The sequence below is a fragment of the Corvus hawaiiensis genome, chromosome 19 (assembly GCF_020740725.1).
Source record: "Corvus hawaiiensis isolate bCorHaw1 chromosome 19, bCorHaw1.pri.cur, whole genome shotgun sequence".
Classification (NCBI taxonomy): domain Eukaryota; kingdom Metazoa; phylum Chordata; class Aves; order Passeriformes; family Corvidae; genus Corvus; species Corvus hawaiiensis.
In genome coordinates this window covers 12,604,466-12,630,522 of record NC_063231.1, presented here as the reverse complement: position 1 = coordinate 12,630,522, position 26,057 = coordinate 12,604,466, and the positions used below count along the sequence as shown (strand labels likewise).

Genomic DNA, 26,057 nt, shown 5'->3' with positions numbered 1-26,057 from the left:
CCCTTGGTTTTATCTGCTTGATTTTACTTATCTGTGGCCTGGGCTGCATCTTACACTGTATTTATAGAGCACCTAATGCCATGTGATCTTGACCTTGGCTAGCGAGCTCAATTCAGCTAATATATAGTGAGAATAAAACAAACCCTGGCCAAAGTCAGAACATTCCCTCCCCGACACAGCCCACAGACACCAAACTTGGATTTGCAGTGCATTTCATGAGTACTGAAATGTACTTTAAAACACTGTCATGAAATAGACTGAAATAAGTTTAGAGGGTTTTTTTTTATTATTTAGGAAGGGAAAGTTTATGATAAAAAGCTGAATTTATAGAGTAGTTTTAAAAGAACATTTATGAGGATTTTAAAAACCCAGAAAGCTTCCTTAATGCTGTAGTAATGAAGGTGCCTTAAGGGATTTAAGTTATGCAGTAGCCAAATTCAGGTCAGATTGCTAAAGTTGCTAATGTTAATGATACAACTCCTTCAAGTTTCTCTGTGTAACAAATTCATTTATTTCTGCACAAATAGAAAAGAATTGGTCAGTAAATACCAAAGGCAAACTGTTTGGACTGCATGGAAAATTACAAAGGTCTCCTGAAGGTGAATATGTGAACCAAAAAGACCTGGGCCACAATCACATATAAATAAGTGCTGTTAGCCTGTTTTGAAAAGAAAGAGTACCTCGACAACATGATGCAGGACTGGTTGATACTGGTGATGGCCAGACTGGTTTCACTCAGTCTCCATATTTGGTACAAATAAGTGGAAAATAGTTTTTCCTTTATAAAAACCTTCGTCTTTGTTGTTCCACCTCTGACTGCTGTGATTGCCCACTGTGAAGTGTGGCTGTCCCCTTCCTGTCTCTTTCTCAGAGGTTCAGATAGGGCAACTCAGTGATTATTAGTTCTTAAAACCAGGGTCGTGATACATATGGGAAATGGTCTAATGGGCAGAGCACTGAGGGTTTTTCATGGTATTTTGGGTGAGTCTGAGCTTAATTTCCCTCTCTGTGTGACCAAGCCGATTACAATGAACTCAGAGCTCTGAGGCAAACGTGCTATGTCAGTTTTTCTTACTGCACAATCACCAGTCACTCCACATCGACAGGTACCACTTCATGTTCTGCTCACACACAAATTCAGTTGTTTTCATCAAGCTTGTCTCTTTCTAGTTTTAATGGACACTAAACCTGGTTGTATCCAGGCTCCATTTTTCTCCAAATAACCAACAAACCTCTGAATTTTTTTTTTTTTTTTTTTTTTAAATTTTCCATCTTCTTCTTCCTCCCTCTTACACTTAGAAGGAATGGAGGACACTTTTGATGTCTTCAGTAGCTTCCTATACCGCTGTGCACTTTTCAGCCCAAATACTGTGTTTTATGTTTTGTGCTGCTCAGCACATAGGCTGGACACCAGTATGATGAAAACTTTGTGATTCATCACACTGATGAGGTAGGGTCCATCAGGTCCCACCTTCCAGAATGTGGATAGTGAGTCACTTTGAGAAAATAGCTCTCAGGAAGCAATTTTGCAGGTTCTTGCTTTGTTTCAGTGGCCCACAAAACTACCATCCCCTTGTTCAGATGGGGATTTGGTGAGACCCTTTTCACAGAACAAGGCCTGGACATTCCATATTGCTTGTCATGGCACAAAACACAGCTTTTTACACCTTTTAAGAATCTTTAAATTATGGACTGATAGACCAGGCAGGGAAGAAATGTCAGCCTTGATCAGTGAATTAAAGCATTCAGCTGCATTTACTGTCTTACGTTTCTTTCCGCTAGGTCAGGCCAAGCAAAGCTGATGCTAATCAGTTGAAAGAACTGCAAATGTTTTGAAATACTGTGGATTAGGGAAAGTGCATGATTTGGGCAGTCATGAAATACTGTGCATAGATATAAATAAATATTGTTCCCAGCTCAGCCTCCGGCTAGTCTCCAACATGCCACAAATTCATCACAACCTGAACGGGGTAGTGTGTTATGAAGTGCCTGACAGACTATGAAAACTTCCCAGGGGCTGCAGATGCTGTTGACCAACTACCCTTGTTTGCCAAAATTAACCCTTGGAATATGGCAGCACTGAGGGAACCAGCCCAGGGAAAATAAATCTGAATTTGATGTGTGCTAAGGCTTGTCTCTTTGGGGGTGTTCAGGAGATGAGGGTGGGTGTGAGTTACATCGAGCTTGTTTCAATGTCAATGTGATAGCTTCCAGAGTGAAATAAAGAGGCCTAGGTGGAAGAGAGCTCTCACCCTGATGAGAACAGCCCACCTTGTTATCTGCAGAGTAGAAAGGACAGACCTGTGATAGCTAAAACTTGACTTTTAAAAACTGTTCTGAATTACTGAGGATCTCAAAATGGCTTGTCTGTAGGCTGTCTCTTTCATCTCTTGCTCTTTTTAATAGCCCATTATAAATCATTTTGATATGTTCATAAATGTTATCCTTTCTCCAAGATCTTTGCTATGGTTGTCAGCTGCTGAGGCTAATATGAGCATGGTTAGTTGGACTGGGATGTGAGAGCTTCAAAAAATGATTGCTTGGCTGAATGATTTGTAACAACTCTGCCCTAAATGTCCATAAATAAGGAGAATGTGTATTCTGCTTTTCTAAGATGAAGAAATCCTCGGAATCCTTTGTTTAAGCTGAAGAGAGTGTGCTGGACCTGGTTTGTCTCTCAGGATGATGTACCACATGGGCTCCAGTTGGGAGTCAGTAGTATCCGCACATATTTTTGAAGGACGTGGACCCACTGCAGCAGCCAGAAGTCCAAACAGGCAGCCTCTGAATGATGTAACTTGCCTGGCACATAAACTCCCTCCCCTGCTGAGGAATTTCTGCACAATCTGACAACATCTCCATGAGACACTGTTCCATGGAGGCTCAAAGTCAATGGCGAAGGTGCTCTACAACAACTCTGCTCCCTGGAGCAGGACTGCTCAACCGGCACCCCTGCAGCCTCCCCCATCTGTTATTCCAACCACAGGCTCTCCCTTTCCTGAGGACCTGGTGGGAACTGTCTGCAGGCAGATGAATTGTCCTGACCCTGACAGCCTTCTACTGGAATCAGCTTGCTTAGGGGCTTGGATCTGCAGCCTGCGGGCCAGAAACAGCTTGTAGAGTTTGCAGTCAGTAGGGCACATATGGTATTTCTCTAAAAAAAGGAACTTGCCGTGTCTTGAATGTATTTTGTGAATGGAAACACAAGCAAGGCGTTCATTTACTTTGCCCATGTAGCATCTCAGGCTGTAAGATGCTGAGGAAGGACACAGATTACTGCTAAGAGCAGTAGGGCTGAGGGGTCTGTGCTGCACCTCCTGTTATGAACTCTGGTCTGTTTCTCTTATGTGACATTTTTTTCCTCAGAACCTAAATTGATTCCCTCACAAATCAGAAACTAGAAAACATTCCTCCCTTCACAGCAAGGAGAAACACTGGAGTTTCTCACTCTTCTCCCACGAGGACTCGTCTAGTTTTACACCCAGGAGCAGCAGGGAAATGAGACAATCTTCCTCTCCCATCTCCCATTTGGGAAGGCTGTGCTCACTGGTGAGGTAGGTGTAAAGAAATTATTGCAAGGAAGTGCTGCTTCCCAGGGAATCCAGAACCCAATTAGGCAACAACTAACCAGCAAAGATGGAAAGGTGAAAGTGGAGTAAGATGATGAGTGATTATGTGACCCCAAAGCCTCCCACCACACTGTCACCCCGTAACATGCTTGGGCACAGGCTCAGCACTGACTCAGAGGAAAAGTGCCAGTGTCTGAGTCACCAGGACCATTTCTTTTGTACACCAGACTGTGCCAAGCCCCATCCAACCTGGCCTTGGATACTTCCTATGCTTCAATATTGGACTGATGTAAAAGCATCAGTGCATCACAATGCTGAATTGTAGAAAATCCCGGAAAACCCCAAATCCGTGGCATTACGAGTGACTCAAAGAACTACTTAACTGATCATCAGGATCACTGGGAGTCTCTCAGTGACAGAAGCTGTGACAAGCCCTGACTCAAGATCTCAGCAGGGGTGTAACTGAGGTGTTGAGCAGAGATCGTTGGCTCAATCTAGATGCCTTAAGCAGTCAATCAACTTTCTATCATTAGAGTTTGGCCTGGCCTTTAATACTTCCTTAGCTTTTTCTATCTGTTATTTCTGTGTTTCTGATATGTCCTAGTGCCCTTCACTTTGGACACCATTTCTTATTTTACATCCTGGGCCCCCAAAATTAAATACAGTTGAGCTTAACCAACCAATTGCTCTAAGCTCCAGCTTCACCCATGGTGGGTTACTAAACTAAACACCAGTCACCAGTTCTGAAATGATCTGCAAAGGCTGCCACAATAACAGCAGGATGCCAACTTACTTATTTTGCACTTGGCTTTCAGAGTTCCTTATCTGAAAGTACATCAAGTCTCTGTGGAGCTCTAACATCAGTGCCACATTCTATGAAGTAAGAAAAACATAGTATTTTTACAGTTGGTCTTTAAATCATTTTCTGACAACAAATCAATCTTACAAGAAGCCGCGTTGTTGTTATGAGTAAAATTTTGAGATTAAAGTATAATAATAGTTTGCCACATCTACAAATTTGTCCTTCTGTGTATCAAACGATTGCATTCTGCTGCTGACACCTAATTATGCCCCACCAATCAGATTTATGATAGTGCTAATAGGAAAAAGGATCTTATAAAGCTGTTAATATGTGCTCCATGATTAACATTAATGACAGTTGTATGGTTAAATGCCCCTTGCATTGCCCTAAGAACAAACCTGTCGGTGCAAAGTTTATAACCAGGGGAAGCACCGTAGATGCTGAGCAACTGCCCATCTTGGCAACTAGCAAAATGTTGGAGATGCTTCAGGAATTGTTCTGACCCACAATGGTGCCCTTGGAGCCCCGTGACAAGAAATGAGTTTCCGGCAACCCTACCCCTGGTTCTGGGACAGAGGTACTGGGCTTTTGTGAACTAGACGGTGGGAGCTGAGTGGGGAGGATGCTGGGAGCTCCCTGCAAGGGCTGTGCTCTCCTTCTGTACTCTCTAATTCCTGCTGTTTTCTAGAGTACTTCATGGGGCCAGCTCCTGTGGAATCAGTGCGGTGCAGAGACAAACCTTCAGTAATGAGATCCAAAGCCTGTGGAGCCCTTTTGGGCTAAAATACAACTCTGACATTTGGATACCCGTGTCCACTAAAAATCCTAAAATTATTTTCTTTCTCTCTAGGAGTAGCTTTAGTGGTTCAACCCAAATGGGTATGTGACATTTTGTGTGCCCTAAATTCTGATTATTGTTTCACAAGGAGGTATTGCTCCATCTCGAGGTCCATGGATAGCATTCTCTTTAATTAGAAAACTAGTGTTATATCGCCTCTCTCCAGGGGTGCAATTTATTGACCAAGAGAAAGGCAATGAAAATCATTAAACCTTAAATCTCAGCCCTGACACTAAACACCTGACTACCTCAACCTTTTCCTCTCTGACCCAAACTGCCTTAAAACCAACCAACCATTCTGGCCCTCTATGCAACCGTTGTGTGTGTTTGCTGCGTGATGTTTGTTTTATTTTTGCAGGTGTAAATTTGAGGGCAAAAAAAAGGGCAAAAAGTAGAGATGCAAACAGGAACTGCAAAGTGATATATGCTCAGTGATGAAAACTCAGAGTAAAACTGGGTATTAACTGTAAGAAATGTGAAGTCCTAATTTCTCCCCAGCTCCCCAAATAGAAGGAGAGTGGAAATAAATGCTTTGAAGTAGGATATCCTTGGTGAATTAGAGTGAGTGTTTTCATTTTATCTTCCTAATAATGATTTAAGATGACTTTTGCATGAATTTAAGCGCTATAAAGAAATGAAAGCCTGGGAGGAAGATGGTTCTGAGGAAGATTTCCATGATAAAATATTGAGAATGACTTTCAAAAGCATTTAAGTGACTTATAGCCTACATCTCCTGAACTTAAACTCTTAAGAGAAAACATTTTAAAGATGCCTGGGGGTGCAATTACGCCTTACAGCTGGAGCAGTCCTAACCATTCCCTTCCCTTTTTGTTCAGACTCTGGTCCAAGGCCCTTCCTCTGTGCTCTGCTTGAGCTTTCAACCTATCAGTGCTTGTGCAGGGCCAGTTCAAACAGTATAACCAGCAAAACTAGCAATTTCTCCCTTTCAGGTCAGTAAGTTAAATCAGCTTAACAAGGAACCCAGCCACCCCCAGAATATGTATGAGGGCGGGATGAGGTGACAGCTGCATCAGCTCTTCAGTGTGACCCCCTGAAATGCATATTTTTACTAAATTCTATACCCAAGGAGTATAGAAATCAAACTTTCAGTTTAAAAAATGACTTTAGAAATGAAATACGGATTTTTAATTTTTTTTTTTTTTTTTTAACAAGCATTTGGCACTTTAAAGCTCAGGTCCTTTTGGGAATGAGACTCCACAGCATTATAGAATTGATTCATATTTTATTAGCCCTCCCTTGGCTGTCTTACAAGCATTTTGCGATGTCCCCAAGCACTCCTGGTCACCTTCTTGCTGTGTCAGGTATCACATCCTGGCCACAGCTGTTCCCTGAGCCCAGGGATGCAGCAGAGGGAACAGCCCCAGGGCCTGGCAGAGGCCATGAGGATGCTACAGGCAGGCTCTGGGCACTTCCTCATGGGAAAGGTGACCAAGGTCCCCCATCTGGCCCCAGCTCTCACCTGAATGCTGTCCTCTGTTCCTGTACCCCAAAAATGACACCCTGGTTCTTCCCTCGGGGTCACTGATTGGTTTGCTGTGTGGGAAACTGCTCTGGCACTTGTTCTGCAGGAACAATCTCCCTGCAAGGACTGTTGTTCTTTGCCATAACAACTTTTTATAATAGAAGTCCTTAATTCAGTTTAGTTTTAGAAGATTTTTGTTTCATTGTTTGCTTCTCTGTGGAAAAGCTGTGCTGACCACACAGAGTGTATAATGGTCATTTATATTTTCATCTCAGTGTTGATGAGTCATCTCATGTTTTGAACTTGCACAACTGATCTTGTTTGTACGTACAAATTTTCTTCCTCATTATCTGGAGTGCTGTGTCCAGTTCTGGACTCCTCAGTAGAAGACAGACAAGCTACGGGAGAGGGTCCAGTGGAGGCCACAGAGATGATGAGGGGTCTGGAGCATCTCCATATGAGGAGAGACTGGGGGAGCTGAGCCTGTTTAGTTTGGGGAAGACTGAGAGGGGATCTCATTAATGCATATAAATATCTCCAAGGGTGCCAAGAGGACGGCGCCAGACTCTTCTCAGTGGTGCCCAGTAACAGGACAAGGAGGAATAGCCATCAGCTGAAACACATGAAATTCCACCTCAACTTCTTTCCATGGAGGGTGGCCAGAGCACTGGAACAGCTGCCCAGGGAGGGCGTGGAGTCTTCCTCTCTGGAAACATTCCAAACCCACCTGGACGTGTTCCTGTGTCACCAGCTCTGGGTGATCCCTTCCTTGGCAGGGCGGGTTGGACCGGGTGATGTCCAGAGGTCTCTTCCAACACAAACGATTCTGTGATTCTGTTATTTTAGGTCGTTTATTTTGTACTGGTAGAGAGGTGAAAAACATGCCTTTTGACACTTACTACGCCGCTTTTATATATTAGCCTGGGGAATTTCAAACTTCGGTATAAAACACTCACTAGCTCGGGGCACAGCCACTCCTCACTGGAGCGCAGCGCTGACAGACCTCCGGTATGGTCTCGACACGACCGCCCCTCGCGTCGGGACAGCCCCGCAATGGCCGCTCCGCCTCCACGGTAGCGCCGACCCGGAAAGCGTTTGGAGGTCGCGACGGGAAGATGGCGGCGCCCAGGCGGTGAGGGGAGAGCGGCGCAGCAGCCGCGGCCATGAGCGCCGCCCGCCGCTGCCGCCCGCCCCGGGCGCTCGCAGGTACCGCGGAGCCGGGGGCGGGAGGGCAGGTGTGCGGGCAGGGCCGGGGCGGCCCGGGGCTGCTCTGTGGAGCGATCCCCGGAGCCTGCACGGCCATGTGTGTGCGTGTCCTCGTGTGCGGGGCGTCCCCGTGTGCCACACTGCGCTGTGTCCTCCACGTGTTTGACTTTGGTGGTGTCCTATGGCAGCTGCTTCCTCTCAATGCTGTTTTGACAAGATAGTCTTGTTGACAGTGTGTATAGGAGTGGGACAGTACTATTCTACGATACTTCATCACCACGGCTGCCGGAGCTCAAGCAGCTCTCAAGTTCAGGGTGGGATTATTGGGGTGTCCTGTGAAGGGCCAGGAATTGGACTTGATGATCCTTGTGGGTCTCTTCCAGCTCAGGATAGTCTGTGAAAATGCATCTTATGGAGCTCAGGAATTTGAAAGAAACACCCAAAATTATTAGGACATGTCTACGGTTCAGTTTTTGGGCCCCTCGGGATAAAAAAGAAAAGGAGGGGTTGGAATGTGTCCAGGGAAGGGAACGGAGCTGGAGAAGGGTCTGGAACACCAGAGGGAGCTGAGGGGCCTCAGCCTGAAGAAAAGGGGGCTCAGGGGAACTTCCCACTCTCCACACTCCCCTGACAGGAGGGTGCAGCCAGGTGGGGGTCGGGCTCTGCTCGCAGGGAACAAAGGGCAGGACTAGAGGAAATGGCCACAAGCTGTGTCAGGGGAGGTTTAGATTGGATATTAGGGAAATTTTCTTCACTGAAGGGGTGGTCAGGCACTGGTACAAGCTGCCCAGGGCAGTGACGGAATCACCATCCCTGGAAGGGTTCAAAAAACATGTGGATGTGGTACTTAGGGACGTGGTTCAGTGGTGGACCTGGAAGTGCTGGGTTAATATTCAGACTTGATCTTAAAGATATTTTCCATCTTTAATGATCCCAGGATTCTGCACTGTCAGGTCTTTTACCTGGAGCAGCAAACATTTTCCCTCACCTGACCCTGGTTCCCATTTGTTGGGGTGTCCTGTGTCACAGCTGACAACAGACACTGTAGTCTTAATTAGAAGCAAAGTCAGTGGCAGAGAAGAAACTGGAATCTACTGTTATCTTTTTTCTTGTTTTCCGTTAAACAGGATTATTTGTTTGGCGTCTGAGGAACACTGGCGTACGGCAGATTCCATACCGGTTTGTGCACCTTTACCATATAGCCAACGACAGGTTGATTACCTTTCAGTACTTTAACTTTCTCAAACGAATGGTAAGTCAAGGAGTGTATTTATCCCATGTTTCTTGTTCATCCCATGTGATAAATCAAAATGGAGATTAGTTGATAAAAGTAAGATTTTTCTTATCAGCCAAACTCAAGGCAATTCTAAGCGTCTCCATTTTTCACGCAATCAGGGTTAAAGCACTTGGTATTCTAAAACCTCTGAGGCTGGAGGAAACCTTTTTCAGCAAGGACAGCACCTTGTGCTGCAAAGTCTCCTCTGCTTGACATTAAAAATTATTTCAAGTGCCTTGAAATAGGGCACTCATCTCCTGTTGAAAAACATGATATAAAATTATTTTAAAATCATGATTTATAAAAATGCTAATAAAGGCACATCTTGGCAAGCTGTCATAGAAGTGGTAGATGGAACTCACTCGTGGAGGTGGTGTGTTCTGAGTTAATCAGTTTGAGTCAAAATTCCTGAGCTCGTTAAGTTAATGGGTTACATTTACAGTGTACTGTTAGTTTGAGGTATTAAAAGAGCTGTAATTATCATTCAAACCCTTGAAATTGCATCTTCTTCTTTGACCAGTTGTATCACGCGTAAGTGGATGGTAGTAATTTTCTTAAAATTGTATGGCTGATTTGATCTGTATCCACATCACTCATTCAGAGTTGCAGACCACTCGTCCTTATTGTAATTATTACTGATTACTTGAAATCAGGATTGGTTGAAAGTTCTGTCTTTTTATGCCTCTGGTACTTGAAATATATAGAATATTTTGGGGAAGAAAATATGAAGGAGAATCTAAATGCTCTTACTCTGTGTTTATTCTGAGAGCTCTAAACGAGAGCAAACAACTGTCTCCTAATTTGTTGTTCAATATATGTTCCTTTGAAATTTGTTGTCTAATTAATTAACATAAAGTTTGGCATAAATAATAGTAGACTAATGTGGGAGATGATTATATCATAGGTGATAGATTGTATTTTCTGGCATGTTTTTAATTTTTTCATTTCTTAAAGATGCACAACTTTAGTACTTACATTTGGAAACTGAAGTTGTGTGGGCATTTGTATATTTCTCTGTTTAAAGATGAATTTTGTTTGGTCAAAGGTTGGACTCAATGATCTTGGAGGTCGTTCCAACCTTTATTATTCTGCGACTTGATTAGTTGTAAGCCAAGTTGTATTACCTGGTGGTTTTGCATATGAACAAAGAGTTTGCTGTTGTAGCTATGGGGGAGGAAGTAAACTTACTCAAATGGGATTCTCTAAGCTTACGTAAACATTATTGATTCAGCTATGAGTTGTAAAGCTGCTTTTGTAGTATCTAGGCCAACTTCAGATGCCTTTCTGTGTGTGAAATAAGTGTCTGAAATTCAGACTAACTCAGTTGTGTTATAGAAGTAGTTCTCCTAACAAGAATAAAATAGCAATAATATTGTTGGTGCTAATAAAGTGAAATGGACAGAAATATCTTTAACTATTTGTTTTAACATTTCTCATTGTATGTAGTATGTAACACTGTACAACAAAGACCTCAGCCAACGAGCCAAACCCATGTCCGATTCAGTTGTGTCTCCCTTTCACGAGCTTCAGCAATTGGATCAGGAAAAAAAGGTTGTACGCAAAGTTAGCCCAGTTTCACCTGTCCATCAGTCGTGGTCTGAGACATCAAGCAGAAATGAGTTGAGAGAAATTAAATCAGCTGCAGAAACTGAAGACTCAGTCATACCAGTGGGAGCCAAATCCAAAGAAGATAGACAATGGAAAGAAATGAAGCTACGGCTGGATGATTTGCCCGGAATTTTGGCACGCTTGTCCAAAATCAAGCTTACAGGTATTACTGGTCATTTTTTCTCATTTCTCTGCATTCTGCTTGATGGCAGAATTCTTTGTAATCTTACTGGTACGGCTTAGGTTTGCATGTGATAATTCCCACTTTACTGGTGCTAAGTTGGATCAATTTCATCAAGTATGTGCTAGGAAAATTGTTTTATGGAAGCATTCAATAGTTTTCCCATTAAATTTGTTTAAAAACAACGAGAGGAGCTTGCATCCTGTTGTCAGCTAGTTTTTGGGAAGTAAGCAAGCATTAGTACACAAGCTACAGTGAAACTGGATAAGGAAGTGAATTTACAAATAATGTGTTCAGTATTTGAAGTTGTCTTGCTTAAGTTTAGCAGTGTTCTGTCTTATTTATATACCTTTCACTGCAGTACTGCTGGTTGTGAAATTAGCACTAGAAGTCCTAACATAAGCTAATCCAAATAGTTTCCTATATTAGAAAGGAAAATGTTTTGAGTCTGACCAATTGAGTTTTATAAATGAAGATATAATTTACTTTTCAGTCAGTTGTCTCTTCAAATCAGCAATTTGTTAAGCAATTGCCTTGCAGCCTTAACTACATTTTGTCTTGTTCTAGTAGTAATACTCAACAACTACAAGTTATTCCTTTGCCAATAGGTAGTGCTATATATACTTTTATTTCTGAGGAGCCTCTAATGATCTGACCAAAGCCTTCCATCTTGTCTATGGGATAAAGTCCGAGAAGGGAAATGTAATTTCCCAAGTCCCTGCCTGGGTGCTCTCCAGTGGGTCAAATGAACTCCTGATAACAAGACTCTTCTTTGCCATAAAAATTTGTTGTAATGAATGTCCTGAATTCAGTTTACTTTTAAAAGCTTTTTTGTCTTCCAATATGTAAGTTTTCATTGTTTTTCTGTGGAAAACTGACCACATAGAGTGTATAATGGTCATTTACATTTTCAGCTCAGTGTGACGATACATCTTGTGTTTTGGATTTGGCACAACTGATCTTGTTTGCGCATCCAAATTTTTTTCCTCGTTGTTTTTAGAAAGCCTGAGGGCATTTATTTTGTGCTGGTAAAGAGTTTGGTGAGATGAAAACATGTCTTTTGATACTTTACTATGTCACTTTAACATATTAGCCTTGGAAATTTCAAACTCAGGTTGTATAGCACAGTCAGCAATTATCAGGATTATTTGCAGCAACTTTGTGGTACATACAGCCTCAATTACTACCTCGTGTTTCTTTCTGCATTATATAGGTTTTGCCTTTTTCTCTCCCATGCTGTTCAGTTTTAATAATACTTTGTTTGTTTTGGGCTCACCATGGGTAACTTGGAAATGCTGTGTGAACAATTAGATCTGGCACATTTTCATTGAGGTGATTTTATTGAAGTGTCTTTTATGTGAAATTGAATGCTGTGCTAGCTGCTGAAGTAGAACTAAATTTAAAAATTTCACTAGATCCAGAAATGAAAACGTACAATGCTATGATTAAGGGACCAGAGAGAGAAAATTGACTATTGTTGAAAGCGCTTGAAATGGTTTTTCATGTTTCCTGATGCGTATGCTCAGTGCTCGTACCACATCTCAGTGTTACTGGTAGTCCTTGAAATCGGAGTTTCAACGACTTCAGCAAGACACAAGAGTGTCATTTTCAAGAGAAAACAATTTCATGTGATACTTTTTTGTGTGGTCTCGGAGTTGCTGCAAAACTCTTCAACAGTTCCTGGTAGGCTCTTTTAACTAGGCAAGCACCACTCTGGATTTAAAATAGGGTATAGAAGGCAAAGGTTAGGGAATTTCATTCCCTTCAGGACTATTTTTTTGTATGAAAATGCCTTTTAAGATGTAAGCTTAACTGCTAATTTCTGAACAGCTGTACAATTATTAATCCAGCTTGCAAGCCTGTTGGGAAAGGGACTGTGATTTTAGCATATCTCTGTCTCTGCTGTTCTTGGAAGAGTTCTTGATCCAAGGTAAGTGTGATAAACTTTACCTCTTGAACAGGTATAGAGAGATACAGAAAAAATCTTAACCTCTTTTCTCGTTGTGATCTTCATGTGTTTGGTGTGCAGATTTTTTGGAAGTGGAAAGTGTAAAAGAGTAAGTTGGATGAAGAGGACTTTGTAGGAGGGGAGTTCTGTTGTTGGTCTTTATTGGTCATGGGATAGTGTAGGAGATGAGCAGGAATAACACTGTGTGTAATATGAGGAGCAAGGAAAATTTTTTCCAACTTGTGTAATCATTTATACAAATTTTATACTCTGTAAAGAGTATGGTGTTGTAGTTCTTTGATTTTTTTTTTTTTTAAAGAAGAATAAATTCTCCGAGGTCAGTTTTTAAGTTGCAAATGTCATACAACTTAGTTCCTTTCGCCCATGAAGTTCTGATAGATCTCATATCCTGTATGTTTCTTTTGGCAGACTCTTTATTTATACTTTTTAGAGTATGAAATAACAAGAAAGCAAACTCTGTGTTATGCTAAAATGGGACTTCCTTATGCTCTATTCTTTTCCCACTGCTGATGGAAAGAGATTTTTTGTTTGTAGTATGAACTGTACTTCACCTTGGAAAGGAAATGAGTTTTGCTATTTCCATACCCTCCTGCTTCATGTAAACTGCAGCTTTTGTGACTCTGCCATTAGAAGCTCTGCCTTAAAAACAGGAATAGATTTTGTTTATATTCTTTCGCCATAGAAAACAATTAGGGAACTTTTAATTACATGTCACATAATCTACCTTTTTGGGTTCAATTTCCATCCATTCCTGTCTCTGTTGTGTTTTATGTTGGCTGCTCTCTGAACAGCTGTATCCTACCATCCAGGCACTTGGAAAGCTAATGCATCCATCTGACAGGTTTTCAGAATTATAAATGCATTGTTTTCAACTTGATCCTGAAGTTGATGTGTAACTGAAAATAGGAGAGAGACGAGGGAAGGTATGGGAATAGGAGGAAATTCTAGTGATTTATAACGCACACACACTAAGAATTTCACGTTGTCTCGTCTTCTTAAAATTAACTTCAAGTTTAGATTTAAGTAATGTTTACAGATTACAGATGAAAACTCAGATGAGCTGTATGTAAAACCACAGGAAAATCAAAGTTCAGTTTTTAGTTTGGGCAAACTGATGAAAGCATGATACGAAAAATGCTGAGTATTCCCTTAGATATCTCTCTAGGGTTTGTGAACATTTCCTCTTTGTTGCTCCTGTAGCTTGTTGGTCTTTCTGTGAGGACAAGCAGCTAAATTGGAACAGGCTGTCCCATCCCTGGAAGTGCTCGAGGCCAGGTTTCATGGGGCTTGGAGCAACCTGGGATAATGGAAGGTGTCTGCCCATGGCAGGGGGTTGGAAGTAGATGATCTTCAAAGTCCCTTCCAACCCAAACCATTCAGTGATTCTATGATTCTGTGATGTACAGCACCCTATGTATTTAAGAAAACACTGAACATGGCACTCAGTGCTCTGGTCTGATTGACAAGGTGGTGATCAGTCAAAGATTGGACTTGATGATCTTGGAGGTCTTTTCCAACCTAATTAACCTAATCTGTGATTACATAGCACCTGTCTGAGAACTGGATCAACATGTGTGGACAAATATGATAATTTCTGAACATTTTAAGTTTTGAAGACTAAACTAGAATTTTTTTTCATATGTCTTGTTATAAGGAAATAATTCTGTTGTGTGTACTAGGAAGCAGCTGGAATTTATTGGATGTATTGCTTCTGTATGGATTTGTGTCTGTGCAATAGTGATCCTCTAGCACAAATGTGCTGAACTGAAAATCAGAAGCCTGAGATATTTGGTACTGATTGAACATGTGATTGTGAACATCCTGCTTCATCTTTGTTTGTTGTGTATTGGTGACACGAAGATGATGAAGATCCAGTTTGGCATAATGACTGTTGAGTGTTACCAAACTGCAGCAATGACTAAGTAAGGGGCCTGTGTTGCATTTGTAGGCTAAAAGTCTGGTAACAGCTGCTGTAGTAAAAAAATGCATTTGCTTTAGTGGAGTTCCAGTATGTTCCCACTTGATTCTGGAATAATGGCATTTATTCTTTAAATTGTACCTTCAGTATAGCCAGAAACCTTGACAAAGATTTATTGGTAGTTATTGTTCTGATTTTTAATAGTCTACATTTATTATCAGTTCTAAATATATTTCATATACTTGTCAAGGTGGTTCTTCTTTTGTGTTTATTAAACCAGTAACTATTACCCCTTCAGAGAAACAAAAGCTGAATAGTGGTAGCTTTCTGGCAATTTGTTTTCCATGCTACAAGAAAAATAATGAAATAAAAATAAACCATTATTACAGTTCGTTTTTAGCAAAGTATTTTTAAATTGTTTGACGGTAAGAAGAGGTTATCTGCTCTCTTTGTAATATTGCACTTGAATTTTGCATGATTTGATGCAGACTTGTTTCAAATCCCAAATTTAAGTTTGCTTCGGGAGCTTGGCCTTTATTAGTGTGCAGGTTATAATCTGTATCAAAACTTTGCTGTGTCCAAACAAACCTGAGCTTACAAAGGGCATGTTGGTCAGGTGTGTAGCACTAATACTGCTGCTACAGTTGGCTTTCCAGAAACCAAAGTGTGAAAACTTGGGAAGGAATATTTCTTCAGCTTTTGGCGAAGTCCTTTCCTTTAAGAAATAAATATTAAATATTTGCGGTAAAGCAGTGAACTTGTTTCTTAAAAAAAAGTACAAATATATTTGTTTTTGTCCTTCCTTATGTACTGATATATCACCAGTACAGGAGTGGAAGGGAATTCTAGAGCATGATTGATTTGCTTTGGCTTTCTGTGCTTTTATTTTGGCTTGGCTGCTTTTTAATAGTAGGTAAACAAAATACGGCATAGTGATTCACATGCTATGAATACAAAGGATTTATAAAGGCAGATCACGTTGTGATGAAGTGGAAAAGGAATGTAAAGAACACACTAAACTTTTGGACTGTGTTTTTATGCCAGAAACATTATAATTCACTCTTTGTCACCAATCCAAATTAGCATTTTCTTTTTCATCTACATTGAAATGGGAGACAAATGTCCCCTGTTAATTTTTGTTAAAGCTAAAAACGTTTAAAAGACTGAAAATAAGGCTTAGGCTGAGATCATAAGTTTAAATATTGGCTTCTTTTTGAAGAACATGTATAATGCTAGCTCTCATCAACAAGTCTTGAAAGGATCGATTCCATTTACTATGCAATAAGGTGAAGTTAACTTGGCCCCTAAAGCACTAAGCTAACAGGGATTAAAAAGCAAACAGAGTCAGTGACCTCACTCCCTTGATGTGATCTCAATTAAATATACTTTTCCTCCATAAGGGAAGTTGAAGAGTAAATTATTGCTTCCACAGTTAAAGAAAATAAACTTCCCAATCCAAAGGGAGCATTTTCCTGTTTACTGCTAATGTGTTGTATTGGGATATCTGGGTGATGAGGGAAGCGGGGGATGCCTGGTGTACAAACCCTGCCCAAACAAGGAAAAATACCTGCTTTAATGGGATATGGGAGAGGATGTACTGCACCCTTTTTAAATGAGATCCTGGTAAGTCACGTTAAAATGAGTGGCTAAAATTAATCTGGAGAAATCAATGGGGACTTTAATTAGTGCTGTAGCTGTACAGTGTTAGAATTTCTTTGGGGTCAGGGTAGCGGTAATGTTACACTGACTGTTTGCCAATCCATTCCACCTTTCTTCTCCAGTAAATGAGTTGGTGTTTTCTCATAATAAATTGGTGTAAAGTGCTCTCTAAGGTAAGTTTTAATTAAATTCTTGTCTAGAAGCGAGCATGTGATTTATTATGCAAAAAAAAAAAAGAATGTAATCACTCTTGGAAATACAAATGCCACTGTTCACTGTCATTTTCAGTGCATTTTTTTAACTCTCACGGTTGTACCAAAGCATTTCGTGTTTTTTTTTGCATTACTGAGGAGGATCCAAGAGTTTGGAAACTAACACGGTGTTGTATTTATATAATAAATAAGATCCAGTCTTTCAGAATTATCAGTACCTTCATGTTCATTTGTCTGGGGAGGCAGCAGAATCTGTGGTTGTTTCAGAGCTGCTCAGTCACAGCTCTGTCACAGATCTGCTGTATTGTAGAATTAGCCTGTGAATCCGTAATGAGCCTAAATAATTAAAGCTTATTTTAATATTGTGTGTGTTATTATAATCCTATTCAGTCATCAATGGATTTTAATACTTAGAGAAGAGTTTTGATGAGCAGCAAGTTTTCTCCACTGTGTCTTTAGGAGTAAATCCTAAGGGTCTTATGCAGGCGCAGTTCTTGAAATGAGCACTTTGTATGTGCATCCTTGCTGGCAGGTCTCTGCCATGACATTTAGTTTTTTGTCTCAAGAAATGCTGCTTAATAGATAATCCAGGTATTTTCAGTTAGCAAAGATTACTTATTTGTCATTTAACTTCAGACAAAAAGGAGACTTTGTATGAATCAGGAAGATAAGAACATTTCGATGCTTTGATTTAAGCTAGCTGAGGTCTGAAATGTGTAACTACATGCAGAATATAATTAAAATACTTTCTGTTTAATAAATATTAATTTCAGATTGTAAGGCTCAAGGTCATGAGCAAGATATTACATAAGTGTGCTGACTTTTATAGTATAAGAAATTTGTCACATACTATTTCTTGACGAAAGTGAGGTTTGTGAGACCTATTATTTGGCTAATTACAATATTAGGATTGAAACATGGGTAATTCTTATTTTAAGGATGTGGTTTGCAGTACTGTACTAAAGTTACAATTTTGGGTGACAAACCTGAAATGGATTTTTATGAACCCACTCAAATTTTGAAACCATTAAGTGTCATGGGGTCTCTGTGATGATGTGATTGTACTTTCAGCCCAAAGTGTGCGTGTCAGATAAGAGCGATGGGAGCAGAGATTGTGCAGTGAAATTACTGTAGCTGCATGCGCCAAGTCTCTTTTTGACTCTGCACTGCTTAAATTCCTGCTATAATTTGATATAAAGCATGTATCTCAGCTTGGGATTTTTTCATACTGGTTTTCTTCTGCGTTTGCAGTAACATGTGAGTTACTGGAACAAATACTTGTCGGGGGTGTGTTGTGTGGGGCAGTTTGGTCCTGTAGCAAATCCATAAAGTAGGGAATACAGAGATACAATTGTATCCTCATGTCTTCTGCTAATGTGCTGCTGCTTTTGGGTTTCTTATTTCATCCCTGGTAGTTCTCCTTCTCATTTTTGATATCGTTATGTAGTGTTGGTTTTAACTGTCCCCAGTTCCTGGAGCTACTTTGAACCATAAAAATAGCATAAAGTTAACCTGCACAAGAGTTCTTTCGGGGTTTGAAAGCCGTAACTCTAGTGTTATGTACAAAGATGGTTTCTTGTTGATGCTGTGAACTGTGCTCTCCCTTGTGTTGCAGCTCTGGTCGTCAGCACTGCGTCCGCTGGCTTTGCCATGGCTCCGGTCCCTTTTGAGCTCACCTGTTTCCTGCTCGCCTCCCTTGGAACTGGCCTGGCATCCTGTGCTGCCAACTCCATCAATCAGGTCAGTCCATCTCTTCATCCGTACAGCAAACTGGTGTGTCGTCCTGGCTTCTGGAGCACTGCCAGGAGTGTGACTGGATGACCGGGAGTGCCTTGCCTTCAGCTGCTGTGTGAGCTCTGAGCTGCTAAAACTGACACCACAAAAGCAATACATGCCTGAGAATTCAAGTGGAGTTGCTAGGCACAGTGTGTTTATGTAGAATGGAGTTGATGAGGTTTTAAGCTTCCCAATAATAATGTTTATCTTTGTAATACCCAAGCCTGGGTCTCTGGAAATGACATAGGAAGAACTGGCAGTGGGGCTCCAGTCTTATGGGCTGGATTCTTTGGTTGTGTTGTCGTATGACCTTGTTGAATCTGTCTTAAGAGTGGCTCAGAGCCACTCTAAACATCTGTAGTGGGACTTCAGTGGGGTTTTGTCCAGGCTGGGATCATGGTATCTCCTGCACATCTGCAGAATGTACTGAGAACCTCCATTGTATGGAGGTTGTTCCATGCCAGACACGTTCCAGGTGCCTGCACTTGAGCTTCCCTGCATGTGTCAACAGCCTGTGGAGCTTGATGCTGATCTTGGCTCTCCTACACTCAACTGTGAAGCATAGTGGCTCTTGGGCTCTCCCTACATCCCAAAGGAAAGCCTAACTAGTGAACAGGTAATAACACTTGTGGCGCTGAACGGGGTTGCAAAGTGTAGTAGCCATGGTCACTTTCAGTTGTAAGCATGGCCTGGAAAAAGAAGGAGCGGCAGCAGTCCGCGTTTGACAGCACTTCATGGTTTCAGCAATCACTTGTTAGTCCTGGGACTCCACTAGTGGAGATTGCCTGTGATCTGCACCCTGGAGTCACCTTGGTTGAGTTGGGCCCTTTGATGTCTACACCGTGTAACACCTCAGTTGTAGACATGTGATGTCATTTTTGAGATTGCACCCATCAGTACACGTTTTGCTCAGCATGAAGTAAGTCCTGTTTACTGTTTGTACAGGGTTTAGAGTTTGTTTTCAGTGAGCTTAAAACTGGGGCAGGCAGCTAACTCTGTTTTCTCTGCAAAATGGGAAGGATGATGCATGATTTTTAATTACTTGGAAATGTTTAAGTAGCCTATCTAACTTGGAAACAGATGGATAGCCTTGAAAAATAATTTTGAGTAAGTCCTGTTTTTTTCTGAAGAATACATTTAGTTATCATGTACATATTTTTCACACAAAGGCTGAGTAGAAAGGCTGTCATAACTGAGGTGAAGTTTTGTTGGATTTTGATACAATTTTAGATGCACCCTTTTTTCCTCCCTTTTTTCCTTTACTACCTTTTTAATAATAAAAATTAAATTTATGGGTTATCCTTTGAAATATTTACTGTTATACATACCTTCACTTTTGGTTTGGATACTACCGGACTACGAGAATTAGTGATTGCTTATTTAGAGACTCCTGTGCAACTCGTCTTGAGATTTTGCTAGATCTTCCAAGAGCTGACATTCACACACGAATAACTGGTTTTCTCTGTCTTCAGCTTCCATGTGTTGCTCGTTGTATTTTGTCCCAAAAGTAGCTACTTTTTAAACCCTTGAATTACTCAGGAGTACAGGAATTCTCTGCTGTAATTTGGAGTTGGACACTTGGGATAGGAAAGGGGAGTTAGGAGGAATGCAGTAACTTTGTGCTGGGGGTCGTAATTCACTCTTTACTCACTGCAAGTTACTCCAGCCTCACAGTGTGTCAAACTGCCTTTCACGATTTTAGCTGAACACTTTAAATTTTCACCCTTGCTCATGTTGAGCCACTTGCCGATGTAGAAAGACCTTGAAGGTAGATTACGCCTGCTGAAAAAAACCAAAGGAGCAGAGTTGGGAATGAAGCAAAAGGAGAGAGCTGTGTTTAGGGATCTGTTGCTTATCAGTGGATCCTTTCAGTTGTTGAGTGTCCTTTTCCCAGTGTTACTGTGTCTGAATTGGCTGGGAATTTAATTTTCCATAAATACTTTAGGCTTGGGTATCTGTCTTGACCTTTGGGAAGGAGCACATTTGACTTGGAACTTCCTTTATTGCTACTTTGCTCTGTCCATTGCTCCCCATACGCATCCACTTCTCTGGCAGCTCATGACTCATGTTTCCCCTGTTGCTCCTCGCTATCCCTTAAGGACCTTTTTATATGATAACTGTCTTTCCGCTTCCCATATTGCTATAAATCTGTACATCTTTAAGGGCAACTCATCTTTCCCACTCCTCATTTCCCTGATAAATCTATGTGCACAATTTACAATCCCTACATATGTTGTGGGAAGGTGAAGTGTGGATTGTGTAAGATTCTCCCCTGTGATTTAGGACAGGATGTGAAGAGTCTGGTCCTGTGATCTGTAAAATTCATGGAAGTATTGATAGAAACTTGTAACTGGTCAGGTTCTGAGGTTTGAGGGTTTTTTTCCTTTTTTTTTTTCCTTCTCTCAACTACTTGATTTTAGCAATCTGGTAGGAGCTGAGATGGTTTTACCCACAGTGAATTGAGCTGAATTAAGTATTTAAGTTGACTTAAGTACTGGGGCAGGAGCCAGGCCTGTGCTAAGTAATACACAGACACCAAGACATTGTGTTCTATTTCTTTACAAAGTTGGTCTGAAACAATCTTCTAATTACCACTTTCTCCTTGTTTTCAGATGGTTGTATATCATACTTTAAACTTACTTTTTCCTGGCTGCAAGAGCCAGAAAGTTACAAAAATGTGCCTAAGTGGAGATTCTTGCCCCACTTTCATTGTTTTTAACAAGAAAGCAATAAAAAAACCTGATGCAAATCGACAACTCTGTATTTTTTCATTGTTTATAGAAGTAGAGTCTGGATATTTATCCAGGTGTGTGTTTAGAAAAAGGTTTCACAATCCACAAAGTCTGAATTCTAGCAGTGCTTTCCAAGGCAAGTAGAACATACTTTGATGACGATTCTGTGAAATTGGGTAATGATTTTTAAGGAGCTTACGACTTACTGTTTTGTGACTTGAGAGTGAAAGAGTTGTGTTGGAAAATACAGACAAAAAAATACAAAAGGGAAATGAGGTGCCTGCAGTACAGCAAGGTCATTCAAGAAACATTTGTTTAGAAAGTGTCAAGAAAAGTATCTTTGAATAATTTATGTCAGAGAGAAGTTTTAGAGAAACAGACTCAGGCTGGTGGAAAATGTTATGAATTCTGGGGATCTGGATAAATATCAGAGGGTCCTTGGGTTTTCCCATGGAGTGTGTTGGGTCTGTGGGCTGTGAGGGAGGAAACTCCTGCGGGAAGGTGCCAGAGAACAGATAGTGTTTTATTTCTCTTGTCCTCCACCAGCATTTCTGCCTCTGCCTCACTCCTTCCTATCACAATACTTCAGAGTTGTACCTCACACCTAATCCAGCATTGCAGTGGCTCCCAGAGCCAGTGCTCCCTGGTTCTCTTCCACATCATCCAACACCACGTTATGTCCTCCAGCCCTTCGGAATTGTACTACAACATGTCACCACTTCTCAATCCCACCTGCTAAAACTCCTTTCGTCTTTTTTTCCCTCTCTTTCTAATGGCATTCTTTATTTTTTCCATCATTGTAGTAACTTAAAATTATTTTGGACAAGTGTTCTTTATTGGTATTCTGTCTTTTGAAAATAACCATTATTTTACAGTGGGTTTTAATAAAAAAAAATTTTAAAAAATCTCTTAATGCATTTACCAAGGACTGGATTGAGACACATTGTGTCTGTAACATTACTAAGCTAGCGAAAACCTCCAGAAAATCTCATAGGAAGAGATCAGTCGTATTAGTCGCAGTTGTGGTAAGGAAATGGAAATATATTCTGGGTTTCACCTTGTAAACACTGTGTGTTAATCTTGAATCAAACAAATAAATGCTCCTAGTGTATAATTTTCATACTGTCTGCTTTCCTGACTCTTTCAGTGTTGTGTATTGGTATGGATACACAAGAAGGTATTTTACCTTAGTGCTGTTCCTTACAGGTTACAAATGAATTAAATAAACCCCTGGTTTTCTGATTAGTAAAGACTTATTTTGTAACTTCTTTTTTCCCATACTCCAGGCTGTCATAGAAATGGAGTGGGAGAAAATCATATTAAGTTAGTTGATAATCTTTTGCTTTTTCATAGCTCTGGTTTTTGATGATTTTTGAAAGCTCACTCAAGTTTCAAGGAGTGGAGGCTTACATTTATATTAGAGAGAAAACATGTCATTTTTGAGACTTCTGAGATAGTCACCTCTGATTTATGGTGAGGGAGATAAAACATGAAGAGATGTTTACAACACAATACACGGCATTAAAATGTTAAAGGAATCATGTGCACATTTTATGTGTCACGTACATTCTTCTCTAACTGCAGCTAGGTTAAAAAGTGGGAGAGAATTATAAAGATGAAAGCAGGATGTTTAAAGTGGTTTGAATTTAGTAATCAAGAGATAAAATTATGTGCTTGGGATTGACTGATGGTACCTTGACAAGGAAGTACACTGGGCTGAATGTCTTAGCTGAAGTTAGAGAGCTGAAAATGAGGAATACAGTAAATATATTAACCAGCATTAGAGAACAAATATGAGTTAACATCCCTGTCCCTTCAGGGTCTGATCTGATGGCTGTGTTTTGCTCTTAAAGTCTCATCCTCTCTTGACGGTGGTGATTCCTTAGAAGTGTAGCTGTAAGGAGTGGGAGGGATGGGTTGGTGTTAAAATAATGGCGTGAAATTTGGGGTTTGAGTTCAGTTACCAGCCCATGGAACCTGTATATGATCTTTGGTGTAAGACGAACTGTGAAGGTCATTTGGGTGCTGCACCAGGCTGAATAAAGTTAAAACAGAGCAGCCTCTCCTCTAGTTGTCAGTCCGCTTACTGGATTATCCTCATTGAAAAAAATTGTCTTCCTTTTATTTGATCTAAATCTATTGTCTTTGGAGTTTTAACACCATCACCCCTTGTCCTGTCACAACAGGCTTTGCTAAAAAAGTCTGTCCTCATCTTACAAGTCTTTTTTAAGTATTGAAAGGCTGCAAAGAGCCTTCTCTTCTCCGGGTGAACACCCTGTCCTTTCCTAGCCTGTCTCCAGAGCAGAGGTGCTCCCTTGGAGCATTTCCATGGCCTTCTCTGGACTTGCTCCAGCAGGAGCTCCACATCTTTCCTGTTCTGGGACCCCAGAGCTGGAGGCAGCTTGGCAGGTGGTGTCTCACCTGAGCAGAGGAGAGGGACAGAATCTTCTCCTTGACCTGCTGCCCACAAAAAAAAAAAAAAAAAAAAAAAAAAAAAAAAAATAAAAAAAATTAAGAACTCTGTTACAAGGATAGGAAAAAACTCACCACCCCAAGGGTTAAAGTAATGCATAGGAAGTGGTGGCTAGTGATAGATTCCTGGGTTATTGATGAAGTGGAAAATAAAACTAGCAGAATCCAGGTAGTCCCTCTGTCCCCTTTCTCTTTAATCCCAGTAAAGAAATTAAAGAAAAAAGAGAACAGCAATAGTTCTGTTCCCAAAACCAGCTGTGTTTTTGGTGTTACCTTCATGCCTAAACTTTTCCTACCAAAGAAGTGTTTTATCAAATGTCCATGGAGTGGGAACTTGTTATTCTGATGCTAATGTTGTTAATATGCTCTGCTTCAAGTTGGAGGAGCTGACCTCTGTCAGATCATGCAACCCACCTCCACTCAGTGCAGGAGAGTTTTGCCAAGTAAACTCCTCAAAGTTCTTTCTTGCCCACTTTCGAAATCTCTGAAAATTTTTTTATTTTGCTCCTTCCCCTCACAGATAACTGTGCTGTCATGTTGGAATGAGAGAACTCATTTTAAATGCCAACAAGATTTGCTCCCTACAATGTATCTAAAAATGATATAGTTGAATAATTGAAGTGATTTAGAAAGAGTCTAAAATGACTTTCCAAGGTTTTGGCTTTCCAGATCAAAATAATTCATGCCTAGCTGATACCACCTTTCCCCTCCTGCATCTGGAATGATCCCACTGGCAGGTGCTTACCCTTTTCCTGAGAATGGTGAGTGTCAATCAGTCAGGCCACACTCCAGGTTGCTCGTTTGGGATTCACACCTGATGCATCTCTGTCTCTCTCTGAAGTCCCTTTGTTTTGACTGAACGGATCCGCCTGCAGCAGCCGCTTGGCCTTTCATCTGCCCCCCCTGCCTTCCCACCAGCGATCAAACAACTGGCAGGAGGGGTTATTAAAACCTGGTGTTGAACTCTGTACTTCAGGACTGTCAGTGGCAGAGGCAGCCTGGGATGTAATTTACAGTGGATAATAAATATAAGAAAAGTGCAACACTGGAAGTCTATCTTGTGCTCTAAAGTGTGTTGATATATGCTGCGTTGATATTTTAACTGCTAGGCAGCCTTCATTAGTGGTCATTGAAGATCGTAGCTTACGGCTCCAACAGATGATTCATAATTGCAACAGTTGGATCAAGTTAGCGTGGTGGAATCATTGATATGGAGCAGGATGGGCTCAGCTTGTGAGGATGCATTTCATGAGCAGTGAAAATGATGAGCACTAATGAGAACCAACCTCTGAAGGGACTGATAGATTTTAAATGCAAAGATTATCTTTGCAAAGCATGAATTATTTGACCTACAAGTGAAGCCTGATAAAGGGTCTTGGAAAAATACTATAAATTAATGCATATCATTGTTGATATGCATTAATTTATAGTTGATATTGAAAGAAATTCTCTTTGCTCGCATGCATGTTGTGTGAGTATGGCAGGCAAAGAGTCTTAAAGTAGAGGGATTCACGTAACCCTTAGGGCCTTAGACCCAAGTCACCACTGTGATGTTCAGCAAAGACAATGAAAACAAGTGTAATGACACCTTTGCTACTACTTTCCCACCCTCTGTGGCTCTCACTATTAGCATAAAGCTTCAGATTCTAGGAGAGTTTAAGTCAAAATGTTTTGATTTGATTCTTACTCTTATGTTGCATCTCATATATATTAAAATCCAACAAAGACATAAATAGTGGATAAAAAAATGAATTTAATGTTGTGCCCCTTTTTTATGGATCATCCTGCTTCCTGATTTGATAAAGACATTTTTTTCTGTGGATGCACAAAGTAAGTATGTGCCATTGTTAACAGGGCAGTTGGTATTGGGTACTTGCTTTCTCTCCCTGCTGCATTTGTTGATGAGCAGCTGATTTCCTAAAGGAACGCCAGCAAGGTGGTAGGGTGATAAAGGGGAATTTTGGAGATGTCAGTATGTCAGTGTGGGGACTGCAGTCCCCTTTGTCCTGCTAGGACCAAGGGAGACGGCCTCATGGTCCTCTGTTTTCTTTCTAGCTGAAACTGTCCTTTGATTTGCACAGGCATTGGTGGTAGACATGGGCTGGGAGTGAAGACAGATTCCTGTTTTTCTGAAGTACCAATGTGATGGACAGCAGCTTTCAGGTGGCAACCACAGAAGCCCCTTAACTCCTGTGCATACAGAGATCCTCGAGATGATGCACTTGGATGCAGCAGGAAGTTTTGTCTCATTAGCACCCCACTTACAGGTTCTGTGGAAATACTGGGTGCAAGCAAGGTAGGGGGTAAGAAAGAAATAATTTACCAAGTGATGAATTGTCAGGAATACTTCAGTGGT

General features: G+C 40.9%; 1 protein-coding gene across 1 annotated transcript in view; it reads left to right on the top strand.

The window, feature by feature from the left end:
• The first annotated feature begins 7,785 nt into the window (after positions 1 to 7,785).
• Positions 7,786 to 26,057, top strand: part of LOC125335953 (protoheme IX farnesyltransferase, mitochondrial) — a 102,949-nt gene continuing 84,677 nt past the window's right edge. Inside the window, exons 1-4 of the mRNA XM_048323986.1 lie at positions 7,786 to 7,898; positions 9,026 to 9,150; positions 10,621 to 10,945; positions 18,337 to 18,461. Of these exons, the coding sequence (XP_048179943.1) occupies positions 7,856 to 7,898; positions 9,026 to 9,150; positions 10,621 to 10,945; positions 18,337 to 18,461 (618 nt within the window). The 5' untranslated portion in view covers positions 7,786 to 7,855. The remainder of the gene's footprint in view (positions 7,899 to 9,025; positions 9,151 to 10,620; positions 10,946 to 18,336; positions 18,462 to 26,057) is intronic.